The following is a 13366-nucleotide window of genomic DNA, read 5'->3' as shown; positions in this document are numbered from 1 at the left end:
GGGTGACTGTGGAGGACGGGCAGGACGGGGTGAAGTGAACAGCAGGGAGGCTGGTGAGCTGGGCTGAGCAGGTCAGGGGAGGAGACACTGAGTCCCAGCCCAGGGTGAGCTGGTCCCAGGCAACAGCACTGTCTCCACCTGAGATGCTGCCCGTGGTCCCAGAGAGGTTTGGCTTTAAAAGGTGCTGGCCTGCCATCTCTGGAAGCCCAGACAGCTCTGCCCTGTGCAGCTGCAGTCCCTGGGGCCTCCTACAGCAGGGCGGGGCAGGGGTGAGAGAGGGGACCCTGTTACGTTCCCAAGCCAGTCTGGTGGCCTTTTAGGGAAGTTTGGCTGAGGCCCGATGCTCATGGCTTCCCCGTGATTTACGAAGGATGTGTCCTGGGGAGAACTGTGGGTCCTGGGTCGACCCCAAGGGGTTGGAGGTATCCTCTTGCCCCGCCCCCTGGATCTCCCCAGGTGTGGCTGAGCAGCTGTCAGGCAGAGGCCGGTAGACTGGGCTGAGGGCTGGGGGGGCCTGGAGAAGCTGAGTGGGGACAGACTTGGGAGGGTCCAGGACCCGAGGCAGGTTTGCGCTGTATTCTGAGGCGGGTGGGGGGCCATCACAGAGGCCGAGGGGCTGCCTTTGTAGCATGATGCCAGGGGCAGGAGGGTGGTGTGAGGTTGGATGGAGGTGGAGGGCAGGCCTGAGAGCCCTTGAGGCCTTGGAACTGCAGAGAGAGATGAGCTGGAGAGATGTGGGTAGTGAGGTGAGCAGGTGCACCGGGCTCTTGCTGGTTTGGGCAGGGGAGGAGTCAAGGGTGTCATGGTGTCCAGATTTCACTGTGCTGGGTTGTGGTTCTTAAAACTAAAAACAAGAAGAGATGATGCATTGGGGTGGGCTGGGGGGTGGGTGGGACTCACGGAGGGCAGGAGGCCGGGGATCACTCAGGGGAATGTGTTTGGGCAGCTGCTGGAGGGATGCGTGGGGCCGCGGCCCTGGAGAGGCAGAGGGGCTGGAGGCGACTGAGTGACACTGTGGGAAAGCGGGGCTGTCACTGGGGAGGTGGAGGGTGGGAAGGCCAGGAGGGGCCAGCCTGGATGTGTATTCTCATCGCACATCTTAACACACTCTCCGGTTTCTCTTCCAGAAGAAAAGGACCGGAAGTGAGTGCCAGGAGCGGAGTGCTGTTGCCAGCCTGGACCTCCGACTGGTGGTGCCCAAGCGTTCGCCCTACTCCCCACCCTGCCACCACGCTGGCCAGCTTGCTTGCTGAGCCCTACTGCGGCTGGAACGGCCACCTCCAGTCCTGTCCCCAGGGCCATTTTCCCCTCTTCCATCTGCCTGGGGGCTCTGTACTTCGTGTCTCTGGCACTCTCCTGGGAAGTTTGCTCCTGAAGCTCTGGCCCGGGAGGGGCCTGCCAAGAAGCCGGAGCCGGGAGCCCATCTGGAGATGCAAAGCCTCGCACCCCCAAATCCACCAGCACATTCTGGAGCCTGCTCCCCTTTGCTTTGAGACTGGGCATTTCCTTGGTGACAGGCGTCTCTGTACTTGAAAGAGGACTCCTGGAGGTCACTTACTCCAGCTGTGACCTCTCGCTTAGTGCCTTGTCTGGGATCTGGTCAGCTGGGGTGGACAGGGGAACATCTGGGCCCAGCTGTGCACAGCAAGGGCAGGCAGCACCCCCACCCTCACTCTGCTCTGCTTCCACAGAGTCGGCTCATGAGGGCTTAAGCCTGTTTCTGTTTATATGTGCAGGGACTTGAAGGGTCAGAGAGAGAGGAGTAAGGGAAGGAGGCTAAGCAAGGAGCCCCTTTCCTGGGAGCCAGCCGGCCTGCCTGCCTCTGCTTGGCTCGCTCCTGGCCTTAGGCTCTCTCTCCTAACCACACGGCGCCTGCCCTCTTGGTGCCGTCTGGTCTGCCAAGCAGGGGCCAGCTTTGCCCTTGGTGCACCCGGCAGCTGAACCCCCAGATGCCCTTGGGTCCCTGACAGCTGTGCCCTTCCACTCCAACCCGTGCTCGACCCGCGTGTGGTCGGCACTGCTGGGTGGCTCCGAGTCCCTGGGCTCTCGGCCTCACTCTTCGCCCACTCGCACACACCCGTGAGCGGAAACATGTCGCTCAGAATGGCCAGTTACTCGAGCGCACTTCCTCCCCCTCCCTCTGGCCGGAGGGGCAGCCCCGTGCAGATCATGGCAGGTGATAGGAGAAGCGTTGGATGGACAGAAATGTTCTTTGAACTCAGCTTTTGCCCCTTTGGCAAAAAGTAGCCGTAGAAGGAAGCAGTGAGTAAATGACTGTCCTCTCCCCTGCTACAAAGTGATTATTTTATGTGCAAATCGAGGCTCACATTTCTGTCCTGGTCCCCAGAATCAAAGCCCCCTTGGCCTGCTTTGCAGACAAGTGGGCTTCAGGTTCTGTGGCCTCTTTCCCCACCCCTCCCTCTCAGGCTCTGGAGGGGTGGAGGGAGGCAGAGTTGGGGGGTCCCCTGGTGCCAGCAGACAGACATTCTCCACCTCTTTCCTGCTGGAGGAAAGGGAGAGTTTAGCGGGAGGGGGTGGGGGCAGGACCCTGAACCCACCTGCTGATGTGCAATCTGGTAGAGAAATAAAGGTCAAGTGCCTGGGGCACCGGAGGACCAGCAGTCTGTGCTCCTGGAACATGACCCCCTGCCCCATCTTCCCCGCTCAGTGTCCCCCTGGGGCCCACCACCAGCACCCACCCCACCCCAGGACACCTGAGCAGAGGCCTGGGGCCCTTGTCTTCCTCCACAACCAGGTTTGGGAGGGGTGCTGACTTCCTGAGCTCACCGAGCGGAAGAGGCACCACTGCCTACCCCTCCCAGGGACAGCGCTCACCAGCGTGTCGAATGTTCAAAGCCAGTTGCACAAATCACAATTCACAGGTCACCACTGAGGAAACAGGCTGGGAGGGGCCTGCAGTGTGCCTATCAGGGGCCCCTTGTGGTTCTGTGTCTCCCCCAGTTTTTGCTTGCTGTGTTCCCTTCCCCTCCCAAAACCCTGGAAGGCCATCCACTTCTTGCCCTTCTGAGCCCAGCTCAAATAAGGCTTCCTTCTGCTCACACCATCTGGGGGCTTTGCCAGGCCATTTGGGGTGAACTGACTCACCTAGGTGGGCCTGCCCCTGGGAGCAGGGTGTCTGGGAAGGGAATGCCCATGTTCCCCCATCCCCTCGCAACATTCTGCAGGGAAGACTTACTGTGAAGGTTCCTTAACTTTTCAGCTCCCCTGGGAAGGGGACACAGGTACTGCCCACAGGGCTAGAGGCAGCACTGCTCACGTAAAGTGCAGGGCTCGGTGCAAAATAAAAATGCAACCCCTTGTCAAGAATGGAGGATTTCGTTGTGGTGACAGCCGAGCATCAAACCAAGCCTAAGGTCTTTCTGAGTGCAGGACCCCATGCTACTGTGGGTCACATGCCCACGAAGCCAGCAGTGACCACAGGGGCCCACCCCTTCAGCGCTCCCAGGGTTTGGTGGGAGTGAGGGGCGGGATTTGGTGTGCAGAGCCAGGGGCAGGCAGAAGCATTCTCCCTTCTACAAGGTCCATCTAGAAGACCCTCCCCCCAGACCACAAAAACCTTTTCATCCTCATTTCCAGGGTCCTCAACCAGCTCCATAAGGTAGGCCAGGCAGGTGTTAGAGCTCATCCTACAGACAAGGAGCCCAAGGCCCCCTGCGAGGCTGGCCACGATGGCAAGGTGGACAGGCAGGGCATGGGCTAGGGTGAGCCTGGGAGGCTTTGGAGGGGGTGAGCCAGCTCCGGCGTTCCCGGCCACTGCTGGGGCTCCCAGCCGGGCGGCCTGAGTCTGGCCTTGCCCAGCCCGCGGCGTGGAGCCTGACAGGGCAAGACGGAGCAGCCAAGGTAAACAGAGGTTTCCCACCTCACCACCACTCGCCAGGGGCAGGAGGGAATTCCAGGGCGAGCCCCGGCACGCTCCCCACTGGCTCAGGGCAGGCAGCTGCCAAAACGCTCACGACCTCCCTCACCCCTTGGGCGGCCAGGACTTTGTGCTCCCTGGGTCCCCATGCTGCACCCCTCACGGGGGTGGGAGGGACCCAGCGGGGGCAGCACTGGGAGACACGGGGGTCAAAAACAGAAAGGAAGACGTTCGTCCACACATACAAGACCTGAACCCAGGTGTCCACAGCGGCTTTGTTCACTGTAGCCCCACACTGGAAACACCCCGAATGTCCATCAGCAGGGGCAGGACAGACAGTGGTGCGTCCACCCAGAGGAGCAGTTCCGGGCAGTAAGAAGGAACATGCCCATATATGCAGCAGCCTGGATGGTGCTTAAATCCCCAGTGCTGAGTAAAAGAAGCCAGACACAGAGCAAAGACTGTGCGATTCCACCTCTGTGAATGTCTAGAAAAGGCAAAACAAATCTGCAGTGACGCAGCAGGTCGCGGGCCAGGGCTGGAGGAAGAATGGTAGCAGAGAGGCAGGTGGGGGCGTTCTGGGGAGATGGTGGGGCGTTACATGCAGTTGTCAAAGCTCATCAGACTGCATCTCAAAGGTATACCTTGTAATTGTGTGCAAGGTGTACCTTAAAAACGGTTCCATTTAGGGAAAAAAGGTGCCAGAGGAGGTGGCAGGGGAGACACAGCTGCCACGTGGGCACAGAGGGGTTGGCGTCCTCAGCACACCGGCGGACACCAACCTTCCAAGGGTTCAAGGGGCAGGAGGAGGAATTCCCCACATTCCAGGGGTGGGAAGAGGCTGGAGACTCAGAGGAAGTAGCCCAAAAGGAGAGGTAGCATGGGGCGCGGGGGCAGCCTTGGGCACCCCGGGGGGAGAGGCTCCGACCCATCCTGGCTCATAGTGGGCGGGAAAAGAAGCCAGAGGAGCAGTGCAAGGTCTGGGCAGTGGGGGGATGTCAACCTGGGGCCCCCCTCCACAGCCACCCACAGGTGCCTGCCCCCCAAACCTCCCCCGGACAGTCTCTGTGAGGCTGGCCCAGGGCCCTGTTCCAGCGGCACCTGAGGGACCATGGCCTTGGGTGAGCCCCTTGGTCGCCAAAGGAGGCCCAGATCGTGTGGGGGGGTTGGGCTGAACTTGGCGGGCAGAGCTGTGGCCCTGCAACCTCGGAACTCTCAGTGGCTAAGGAGACCCCCTGGGGCCTGTGCGGACCCGTTGAGGGCCCGGGCTGGCCTCCAGGAGGGGCAGAGCCCCCCACCCTCCACAGAGCCGCTAAATTTAGCCCGGCAGGGGAGGCTGTCCTGGGGCCGAGTGCTTGGCAGCACAACCTTCTCTCCCTACAAGGCCTGGCCAGTGCCCAAGCTGGCCACCCAGCCTTTGGGCTTATAAGGCTGGTCTGGACACTCCCAAGTACTGGAGTCTTGGGGTGGGCTCTGGGCCAAGCTCTCAGACTTTGGGGAGCCTCCCTCCTGGCCACCAGCAGACGTGGAGCTACTTGCTGTGTGACCGTGGCCAAGGCATTCAACTTGCAGAGCCTCAGTTTCCCTATCTGTAAAACGACGATTCTAGGACCTACCTCACAGGGCTGTTTTTTAAAAACCTACTGAATGTGAAGGCACCATGGTCCCTATAAACTGTAACCCCTGCCCTGGCCACCTCTTCCCCCCACAATGCCTAGAATAAACATAGGCATCGGTTCCTGGGAAGCTGGAGTTGGGGCCAGGGGCAGGAAAGGATAGGCCTCGGATGGAAAGGCGTATCTTAGAACCAGTGAAAGAGCCCTGGCCAGTGTGGTTCAGTGGGTTGGAGCATCATCCCATAGCCAAAAGGTTGCAGGTTCAGTTCCTGGTTGGGGCACATATTTAGGCCATGGGTTCAATCAAAGGTCTGGGTGCATATGACCTCTGATCAGGGCAGGTACGTGAACGAAACCAATCAATGTTTCTCTCTCACATCAATGTTTCTCTCTCTCCCTTCCTCTCTCTCTAAAAGCAATGAGAAAAATGTCCTTGGGTGAGGATAATAAATAAACACATACATAAAAATTTATTCGCTTATTTAAAAAAAAAAACAGTAAAAGAGATGTTGACCTTATCCGTTGCAAAGACATTTGGGGAGAGAAAAGTAATTGTTTTAATTTATTTTCCTTTTGGGCATGTTTTGGATGTGACAGTCCTCCCCAAATGAGACGGTCCTCCTTGCCAGTCTTTTTTCCAGCGTCAGGGCTGGAACCAAGGCTATAGCAGCCATACCTGCCTGCACCCCAAGAAGTCTGTCTGAGTGGCTAAGCGGACCCACTGGAGTCTGTGCGCACCCCCTGGAGGGCCTGGCTGGCCTCCAGGAGGGGCACAGGTCCCTCCACCCTCCACAGAGTTGCTAAACTTAGCCAGTCAGGGGAGGCCATCTGTCCATTGGTCCATTTGCCCGTCAGCAAGCCTGGATACTTGGAGGAGAAGGGGGAGAAGGAGGAGGAGGAGGAGGTCATGGTCATGGTATGAAAGGAACAGACACAGATAGGAGAATAACTGCCTGACTTCCTTAGCTCCCTCTCCTGCCCCTCCCCCCTGCCCGCTCTTCCAGCACCTGCTGCCCTCCTGAGTGCCGCGTGCCTGTGGGGATGTGTGAGTCTGTGAGTGGGACACAGAGATGGCTCAGGCGCAGTGTCAGCGTCCACCCCACTCCCTGTCACAAGTAATTCATGCCCTGAGGCCTGCTATTGCAAGTGCCATGGGGTCAGCTGGGAAGAGGAGGCCCTTTGGCCTGGGGTCAGGACTTGGCCAAGGGGATGTGACCACCATAGCTCTGGCTTCCAGCAGCTCCGGACTTTTCCTTAGAAAAGCCCAGGGTGTGGTTCTCACTGGTCCCCTTGAAGTGGCGTCGGACAGACTACTGAGCGTGAGATTAACAGGAACTCTGCAGGGATGAGGCTGATCTGATGGGCGGCTGACCTGGGGTGCTGGCTGGGGCCACAGCCTGCCTCTTGTGGGGCCCCTCACTGCCCAGAAAGGGACTCGGCTCAGACAGGCAGCTGGGGTTCCCAGCTCGGGCCTGGCCCGCTGCCTGCAGTGATTTCCCCGTAAGGCCTAGCAGGAAAGAAGACTCCTATCAGCCTCTGGGGGGCAGGCGGGGGCTCTGAGGACACCCAGCTGCACCTCCTGTCTTCAGAGGGAGCCCTGAGGACGCTCAGCCTGGGTTGAGGGCCAGCCAGGAAGGCTTCCTGCTTCAAGCTGAGTCCTTCAGTGTAGCCCAGGGTGAGTTTAGGCCACTCGTTTCACTTCTCTGAGCTCCACTTCCCTTACCTGCAAAAAGAGGTGGGGGTTGAGGGAGGTCTCCAGCTCTAAGGGACTCCTACCCCACCCCATCCTGCCTTCAGGGCCTGGATTGGGGTTGATGTCAGGGGCTAGAGGGACTGTACCCCAAGCTCTGTAGTGGTCTCAAGTTCCCTGAAAGGACAAACCCCTCCCACCGGGGAAATCCCACTATCATGCTCATTGCATGATAAGGGAGCAGGCTCGGAGAGGACCGGCAACCCTCACAGGCAGCGAGGGGCAGAGCCAGGGATGGTGACTGAACCGGCTTGACGTCAGGCTTCCTGGGCTGGGTCTCGGGAAGCCCGAGGGTGCTGTGTGCGACAGATATGCCCTTGCCTTGTCTCGGCACCTGCCTCCCTCTGCTCATTTCGGGAGGCGGAGGTGTGGCTGGGGCAGGGCAGACGGAGGGAGAGGTCGGAGAACGCAGACACCAGCCTGCCACCTCTCCTTTGACAGGACACAGGCCAGGCTTGGCCTCAGAGGGATGGTGGATGGAAGGTGGCCTGCAAGGACCGGGGTGGGAGATCCTGCCCTGGGCTTTGGAGCTGTCAGGCAGCTGGGCCGGAAGACGCCCTGCTTCCTCTTCTGCCCTCGTCGGTATGGGCCCCGAGAGGCTGAACCCCTCACCTAGGGGAAGAGGCAGGGTGGGAGGATGTTTGGACACGGGGAGGGGTCCCCGGCTTGGGGAGGGCTCCAGCCTGCAGCCACTCCACCTGGGTCCCGGCCCGAGTCCCCAGTCCTGTCCGGTCAGGTTTGCGGGGGGCTGACAGCTTTATCTTTGCCTTGTGATGAGCGGCCTGTGGTTTCCTGCCAACAGCTCCCGTTTCCGGAGGCCCAGCAGGGCCCAGGCAGAGCCAGGAGGGGCAGCGGGGCCGGGCCTGGGTGGCCCTACCAGCCCCGCCCCCTCCATCTTTGGGAATTTATTTGTCCACGGGCTCGGCTGTCCCACAGTCCCTGCCGGGGACCAAGAGCTGCACTGATCACCCAGGGATTCTCCCTCCCAAACCAAACGCCTCCAACTGACCTCTGACTCCTGACCTCTGGCCCCATCTGCCCTGTCCGGCCCTTCATAAGGGGCTGGGAAGCCCCTAGAAACTCTGCGGTGGGAGTGGGTGTCTGCTCACCGGGAGTGCAAAGGCTGTGCAGGGGCTCAGCACTCGGCCCCCCGCCGGGCCCAGCATGGCTCGGCGGCTGCAGGATGAGCTGGCCGCCTTCTTCTTCGAGTACGACACTCCCCGAATGGTGCTCGTGCGCAACAAGAAGGTGGGCGTCATCTTCCGCTTGATCCAGCTTGTGGTTCTGGTCTACGTTGTTGGGTGAGTCTGGGCCCCTCCCTGCTGCCCTCCTGCACCTGGGCAGTCCCCTGGGCTCTGGGATGCCCCCAGGGCTCCAAGGAGCCCCTCTTTCTCCCCCTTGGTTGTCATCCTTCCTGGCCCTCCTTCCTGACAAGGAGTGGAAGCCCGATAACTCGCTGTCGACATAGGGACACTGAGGCACGGAGCAGCAACCTCGTCCTGGGTCCTCTGGGGAACAAGAAGCAAAGCTGCTGGGTTCTCAGGAACAGCCTCACTAATAATGGTTCCCTCAAGTGGTGAGTGGTTTCGGAGGCCAGGGCCCCGGTGAGCCACAGCCGGAGTCTCTTCACCTCTGACCTCCCAGCCAAACCAGGCGCAAACTAAGAGACGGAGGCCACACCCCACCTGACAGCCGGCTCCCAACGGCCTTGCCAGCATGAAAGGCGTCCTAGTGTAACCAAGGTCCCCAGAGCAGAGAGACCCTCACGTTTGAAACATCTGGTGCCCTAACGGGGACAGAGGCAAAGGCTACAGGGCATTCTGGTCTCGGGAATGGCAGCTCCTTTCTGGGCTCCCTGGGGCCGGTCCCATTGTCCCGGGAGTATAGGGACAGAGGCAAGGTGACACTCCTCTGTGGTCTGGGTGCCCTAAGGACTGTGCCAAAGCCATTCTCCTTAAGTCAGTCTGGCTGTCCTGGGAGCCAAGGGGCTTGCACACGTGTGCTTGTGTGAGCACACATATGTGTGGTGTCACACCCAGAGCTCGGTGCAGGTACATGTGCCCCCATGTGTCTGGGTGCGTGCCCAGTGGGTGTAGACCCCTCTGGCCTCCATGTCCCCAATTTTGTTGTGGGATCAAACCAGGACAGCAGACTGGACCTCGGGCAGGCTTGGCAGAGTCCTGGGTCCCCCAGGGCTTCGGCATCCAAAGCAGCCTGCTCTATGCCCAAAGCAGCGGGTCCCTGATTTGCCGAAGAGCCGGATGAGTGGAGCCAGGGCCGGGTAAACAGCGTCTTCCAGCCTCTGTCTCCCTCTTGTTCACAAGCCAGTCTGACACCTGCAACGTCATTTGAGCTTGTGAGGGAAATTGAGGCTCACAGAGGATCAGGGTGGAGGTTTTCAGGTCACTTGGCAAGTCGGCTAAAAGTCCTGGTTAGAGCAGAGGCCTCCTGACCCCCGGGGCTCATCTCTGCCTTCTCCTTTCTCACCTCCCAGGAGCCCCCTTCTAATGGGGCACTGCCAGTGTGATGCCTGGCACAGGACAGGCCGGGAAACCCACCATTAGCCATACTTCTGACCGTCCAGGGGAGAAAGCAGCTGCCCGCCTGCCCCTCTCCCAGAGGCCGGGCGATGTTGTCCTCACTGTGGCCCTGAGGCTCCATGTCGGCTTTCCGGTCGGCACTGGGAGCGGCTCCAGGGCCCTCCTGTGTGTTGGTCAGAGACTGTCAGAGGGAAGGGAACAGCCTCCCACCCCACCCCTGTTACAGCACATGCCCCAGCCGCCATTCACTCCTGAACACATACCTCCAGTGACGGGGACCTCATCACCTTCCTCTTCCCCTTCCCCCTCTTCTTCCTCCATCCCAAACAGCCTACTCAGTTTCCAAATCGATGTGGCCTTCTCAGCATGAGTGAGGCTCAGAGACACTGAGTGATTCTGCCAAGATCTCACAGCTAGGGAGAGGCTGAACCAGGGTTTGAATCCGACTGTGTGGCTCCAAAGTTGGCCTGGATATCCTGGAAGGGAAACCTTCTCAGGGAGGGGAACTGACCCCCTACTTCATATAGCAAATCGAGGAAGGCCAGGTCCCTCCAACATCCCTCAATCCCACCCTCAAGTCCAGCCCTCTGCTATTACTTGGGCTGTGACTGCTTCTGTCTCTGGCGCCCTCATCTGGCCACTGACCACAGCTGCACTGACTATTCAGCTGGGAATGTATAGCCGAGGAGAGAAACCAGCCTGGATTTGAATTTGCTCTCTCAGTTCTCCATTTCCCAGCTGTTCCACAGAGTAGGGATGGGGGAAACCATTCTGAAGACATTGCATGGAGGCTCGACAATTTCTCTTTCCCGAGGAAGGGCGCCTTTCTTTAATTATTATGCCCCCACACACATCTCTTTCCAAGGCCCCTGTCTGTCAGAATGTCTGGTGTTGCAGGGGGAGCGTAGGAGAAATGCCAGACTCATGGACACCAGACACAGGGGCACAGCTGGGGGTGGGGGGATGGGCAGCCACAGAGAGAGAACTGGACAGAAGGACACAGACATTGGAGCACAGCCACTCAGATGAAAAGAGAGACTTTGGGATGGAGAGAGAGTTACTGAAACAGAGGCGGAGAGGCTGAGATGCCGAGAACCCGAACAGATTCCAAGGAGGGGAACGGAGGCTGTGCTCTCTACCCGTCGCACAGGTCGGGGAGCCCAGGGCAAGTGGAGGGAGCAGCTGAGCAAAGGCTGTTTCTGGCTCCAATTATGGGGGTTAATTTGTAGTTAGAGCTGTCTCCTGGGCAGTAATGAGCTCTCCATAACTGGAGGTGTGCAGACGGCAGGTCTCCTCCATGATCTAGCAGGCCTAGAGAGGGTATGCTGAGCCGTGTCCCTGCCTGGGGCTGGCCCGGTCGGAGGAGGACAAAGATCTTTCTGTGGCACAAGGGAGAGTCCTGATGGGATTTGTGAATGCTGCTTGGGGAGGGGAGCCTGGGAAGGCTCCCGGAGGAGGCGACACAGTGGTGGGACCAACCTTGAACAAAGGCCTGGGGGCTTTTCCTCGCTTCAGTCCTCACCCCTTCCCTGAGCCCCAGCCTAGAGCTCTTGAAGTCATGTGCTTCCGAGACCTCCACATGGACCCTGGGTGAGAACAGATGCACATTATGGCTGGGAGAACCGTGTCTGGAGGCACTTCTTCTCCAGCATCTTTTCCACGTCTAGTGTTGTGTCGGGCTTCATGGCACAGAGGTGGGGACAAGGTAGGCAGAGAGGTGAGGGTGAATTAGCCAGAACTCCTTTGGTTCCTAGAGATAGAAACCTGGTCAAACTGTGTTTGAAAGGAAGAGTGGGGATATTGATCAATTTATGTAACTCAAAAATCAGTGTGGGCTTCAGGCCTGGCTGGACCCTCCCTGATGGGGCCACAGGAAGAGCGAGTTCTAGCTCTCTCATCTAGGAGATAAGGAGCCTGGCTGGCCCCGTTTGGCTTCTCCGGTGAAGCTCTCCTCTGCTCTGCCTTCCTCCTGCGGAGCTGATTCTCAGGCAGGCTTTCTGTCCTCATCCTGGCAAAATGGCTCCCAGCAACTTGAAACCGACATCCCACAGCTTAGTCTCCCCGGGGGCACAAGAGCATCTCCTTCTCTAGAGTTCCAGTGGCAGTCCTGGGTCTGGCCCTGACCAGTGTGGCTCCGTTGGTTGGGTGTCATCCCGCAAACCGAAGAGTCACCGGTTCTTTTCCCAGTCAGGGCACAAGCCTGGGTTGTGGGTTCAGCCCCAGGTTGGGGTATGTTTGAGAGGCAACTGATCGATGTTTCTGTCACACATCAATGTTTCTCTTCCTCTCTTTCTCCCTCCCTTCCCCTCTTTCTAAAAATAAATAAAATAATAAAAGTCCTGAGTCCAGCTCTTACTGGCCCAGGTGGAGCCAGGTCATATGCCCACCCAGTCCAAACAGTCCTGCTGGAAAGTGGAGTGTGATCAAAGGTCCTGGAGCAGGACCTGGCCAGTGTGGCTCCATTGGTTGGAGCGTCATCCTGTGACCAAAAGGTTGCAGGTTCAATTCCCAGTCAGGGCATGTACAGTAGGCAATAATTCTCTCTCACATTGATGTTTCTCTCTCTCTTCCTATTGCCCTTTCTCTCTCTCTAAAAGCAATAAAAAAATATTCTTGGATGAGGATAAACAATTTTTTTTAGCCCTGGCTGGTGTAGCTCAGTGGTTGGGTGCTGGCCTGTGAACCAAAGGGTCACCAGTTTGATTCCCAGTCTGGGCACATGCCTGGGTTGCAGGCCAGGTCCCTGATAGGGGGTGCATGAGAGGCAACCACATGTTGATGTTTCTCTCCCACACTTTCTCCTTCCCTTCCCCTCTGTAAAAGTAAATAAATAAAAATCTAATAAAATAAACAAATATAATTTTTAATTAAAAAAAAAAAAGAAGAGGTCCTGGGGCAGGAAAGGGACAATAAAAGTGTCCTGAAGGGAGCGAAGGGAGAGGAGGGGCAGGGGTGAGCAGGGGGATTGGCTCAGGCTTCTGAGCTCTGGCCCGAGGGACGTGGGCCTTCTCCTGCAGGTGGTGGGAGCCACAGAAGGGTGTCTGGCAGGGGACAGCCTGGGGCAGGTAGGTGCTTTTGGGGATAGAGGCCAGAGAATAGCTATGAAGAGGCAGCAGTGATAGAGGAGAAGACGAGGTCCAGGTGGAAGCAGTGGGTGGGGAAGACACAGGTTTTCGTCCCAGCACCAGGGGCGGCCACTGCTCAACTTCCGCCCATCACGGCTGCAGGTGCCTGTGCGCACGCGCCCAGCATGGCCAGGGCTGCTGACCTCTTAAGATCAGTAGGAAACTGGAATTCACGGGTGAGAGAAACATCTTGGTTTTTAGAGGTTGGCAACTTATTAAAAAATGTAAAGACACAAATTGTCATCCTCACTTGTCTGTAGACTGCATGATGATTAACCTCTGCACCCCCAGCTCTGAACTCAGTCCTTTCCTGGACTGAGTCTGGCTTTGGCCTCCCAAGTCTGCTCTGCCCCTCAGCACATGCCAGGTCTGGCCACCTCCTGCCTGTGACCTGTGTTACACGCTGTGTCCCACCAGCCCTATGCTGGAGCTGCCCCAGCACGTGCCCCAGCTCCCCT

The 13366-nt window shown here is 58.5% G+C and overlaps 2 protein-coding genes across 7 annotated transcripts in view; both read left to right on the top strand.

Annotated features, from left to right (window-relative positions):
* ATP2A3 (ATPase sarcoplasmic/endoplasmic reticulum Ca2+ transporting 3) overlaps nucleotides 1–2615 on the top strand; it is a 35790-nt gene extending 33175 nt beyond the window's left edge. For 2 of the 3 annotated variants that reach the window (XM_037029627.1, XM_037029623.1), the window contains one exon: nucleotides 1128–2615. In XM_037029627.1, coding sequence (XP_036885522.1) covers nucleotides 1128–1147 — 20 coding nt within the window. In that variant the 3' untranslated portion in view covers nucleotides 1148–2615. The remainder of the gene's footprint in view (nucleotides 1–1127) is intronic. The other variant, XM_037029624.1, reaches the window with a different exon arrangement.
* Nucleotides 2616–7628: 5013 nt separating this feature from the next.
* P2RX1 (purinergic receptor P2X 1) overlaps nucleotides 7629–13366 on the top strand; it is a 29068-nt gene continuing 23330 nt past the window's right edge. For 3 of the 4 annotated variants that reach the window (XR_005064095.1, XR_005064094.1, XM_037029568.1), the window contains exon 1: nucleotides 7630–8544. Coding sequence is in view for 2 of the 4 variants with exons in the window: in XM_037029568.1 (XP_036885463.1) it covers nucleotides 8408–8544 (137 nt within the window). In the remaining 2 variants the exon portion in view is untranslated. Of the gene's footprint in view, nucleotides 8545–13366 lie in introns of all 4 variants that reach the window. The other variant, XM_037029569.1, reaches the window with a different exon arrangement.

This window comes from Sturnira hondurensis, unplaced genomic scaffold (genome assembly GCF_014824575.4).
Source record: "Sturnira hondurensis isolate 20B ecotype Veracruz unplaced genomic scaffold, ASM1482457v3 Scaffold0020374, whole genome shotgun sequence".
Classification (NCBI taxonomy): Eukaryota; Metazoa; Chordata; class Mammalia; order Chiroptera; family Phyllostomidae; genus Sturnira; species Sturnira hondurensis.
The sequence above is the reverse complement of the archived record's forward strand: the minus strand, read 5'-3'. Positions and strand labels throughout refer to the sequence as shown.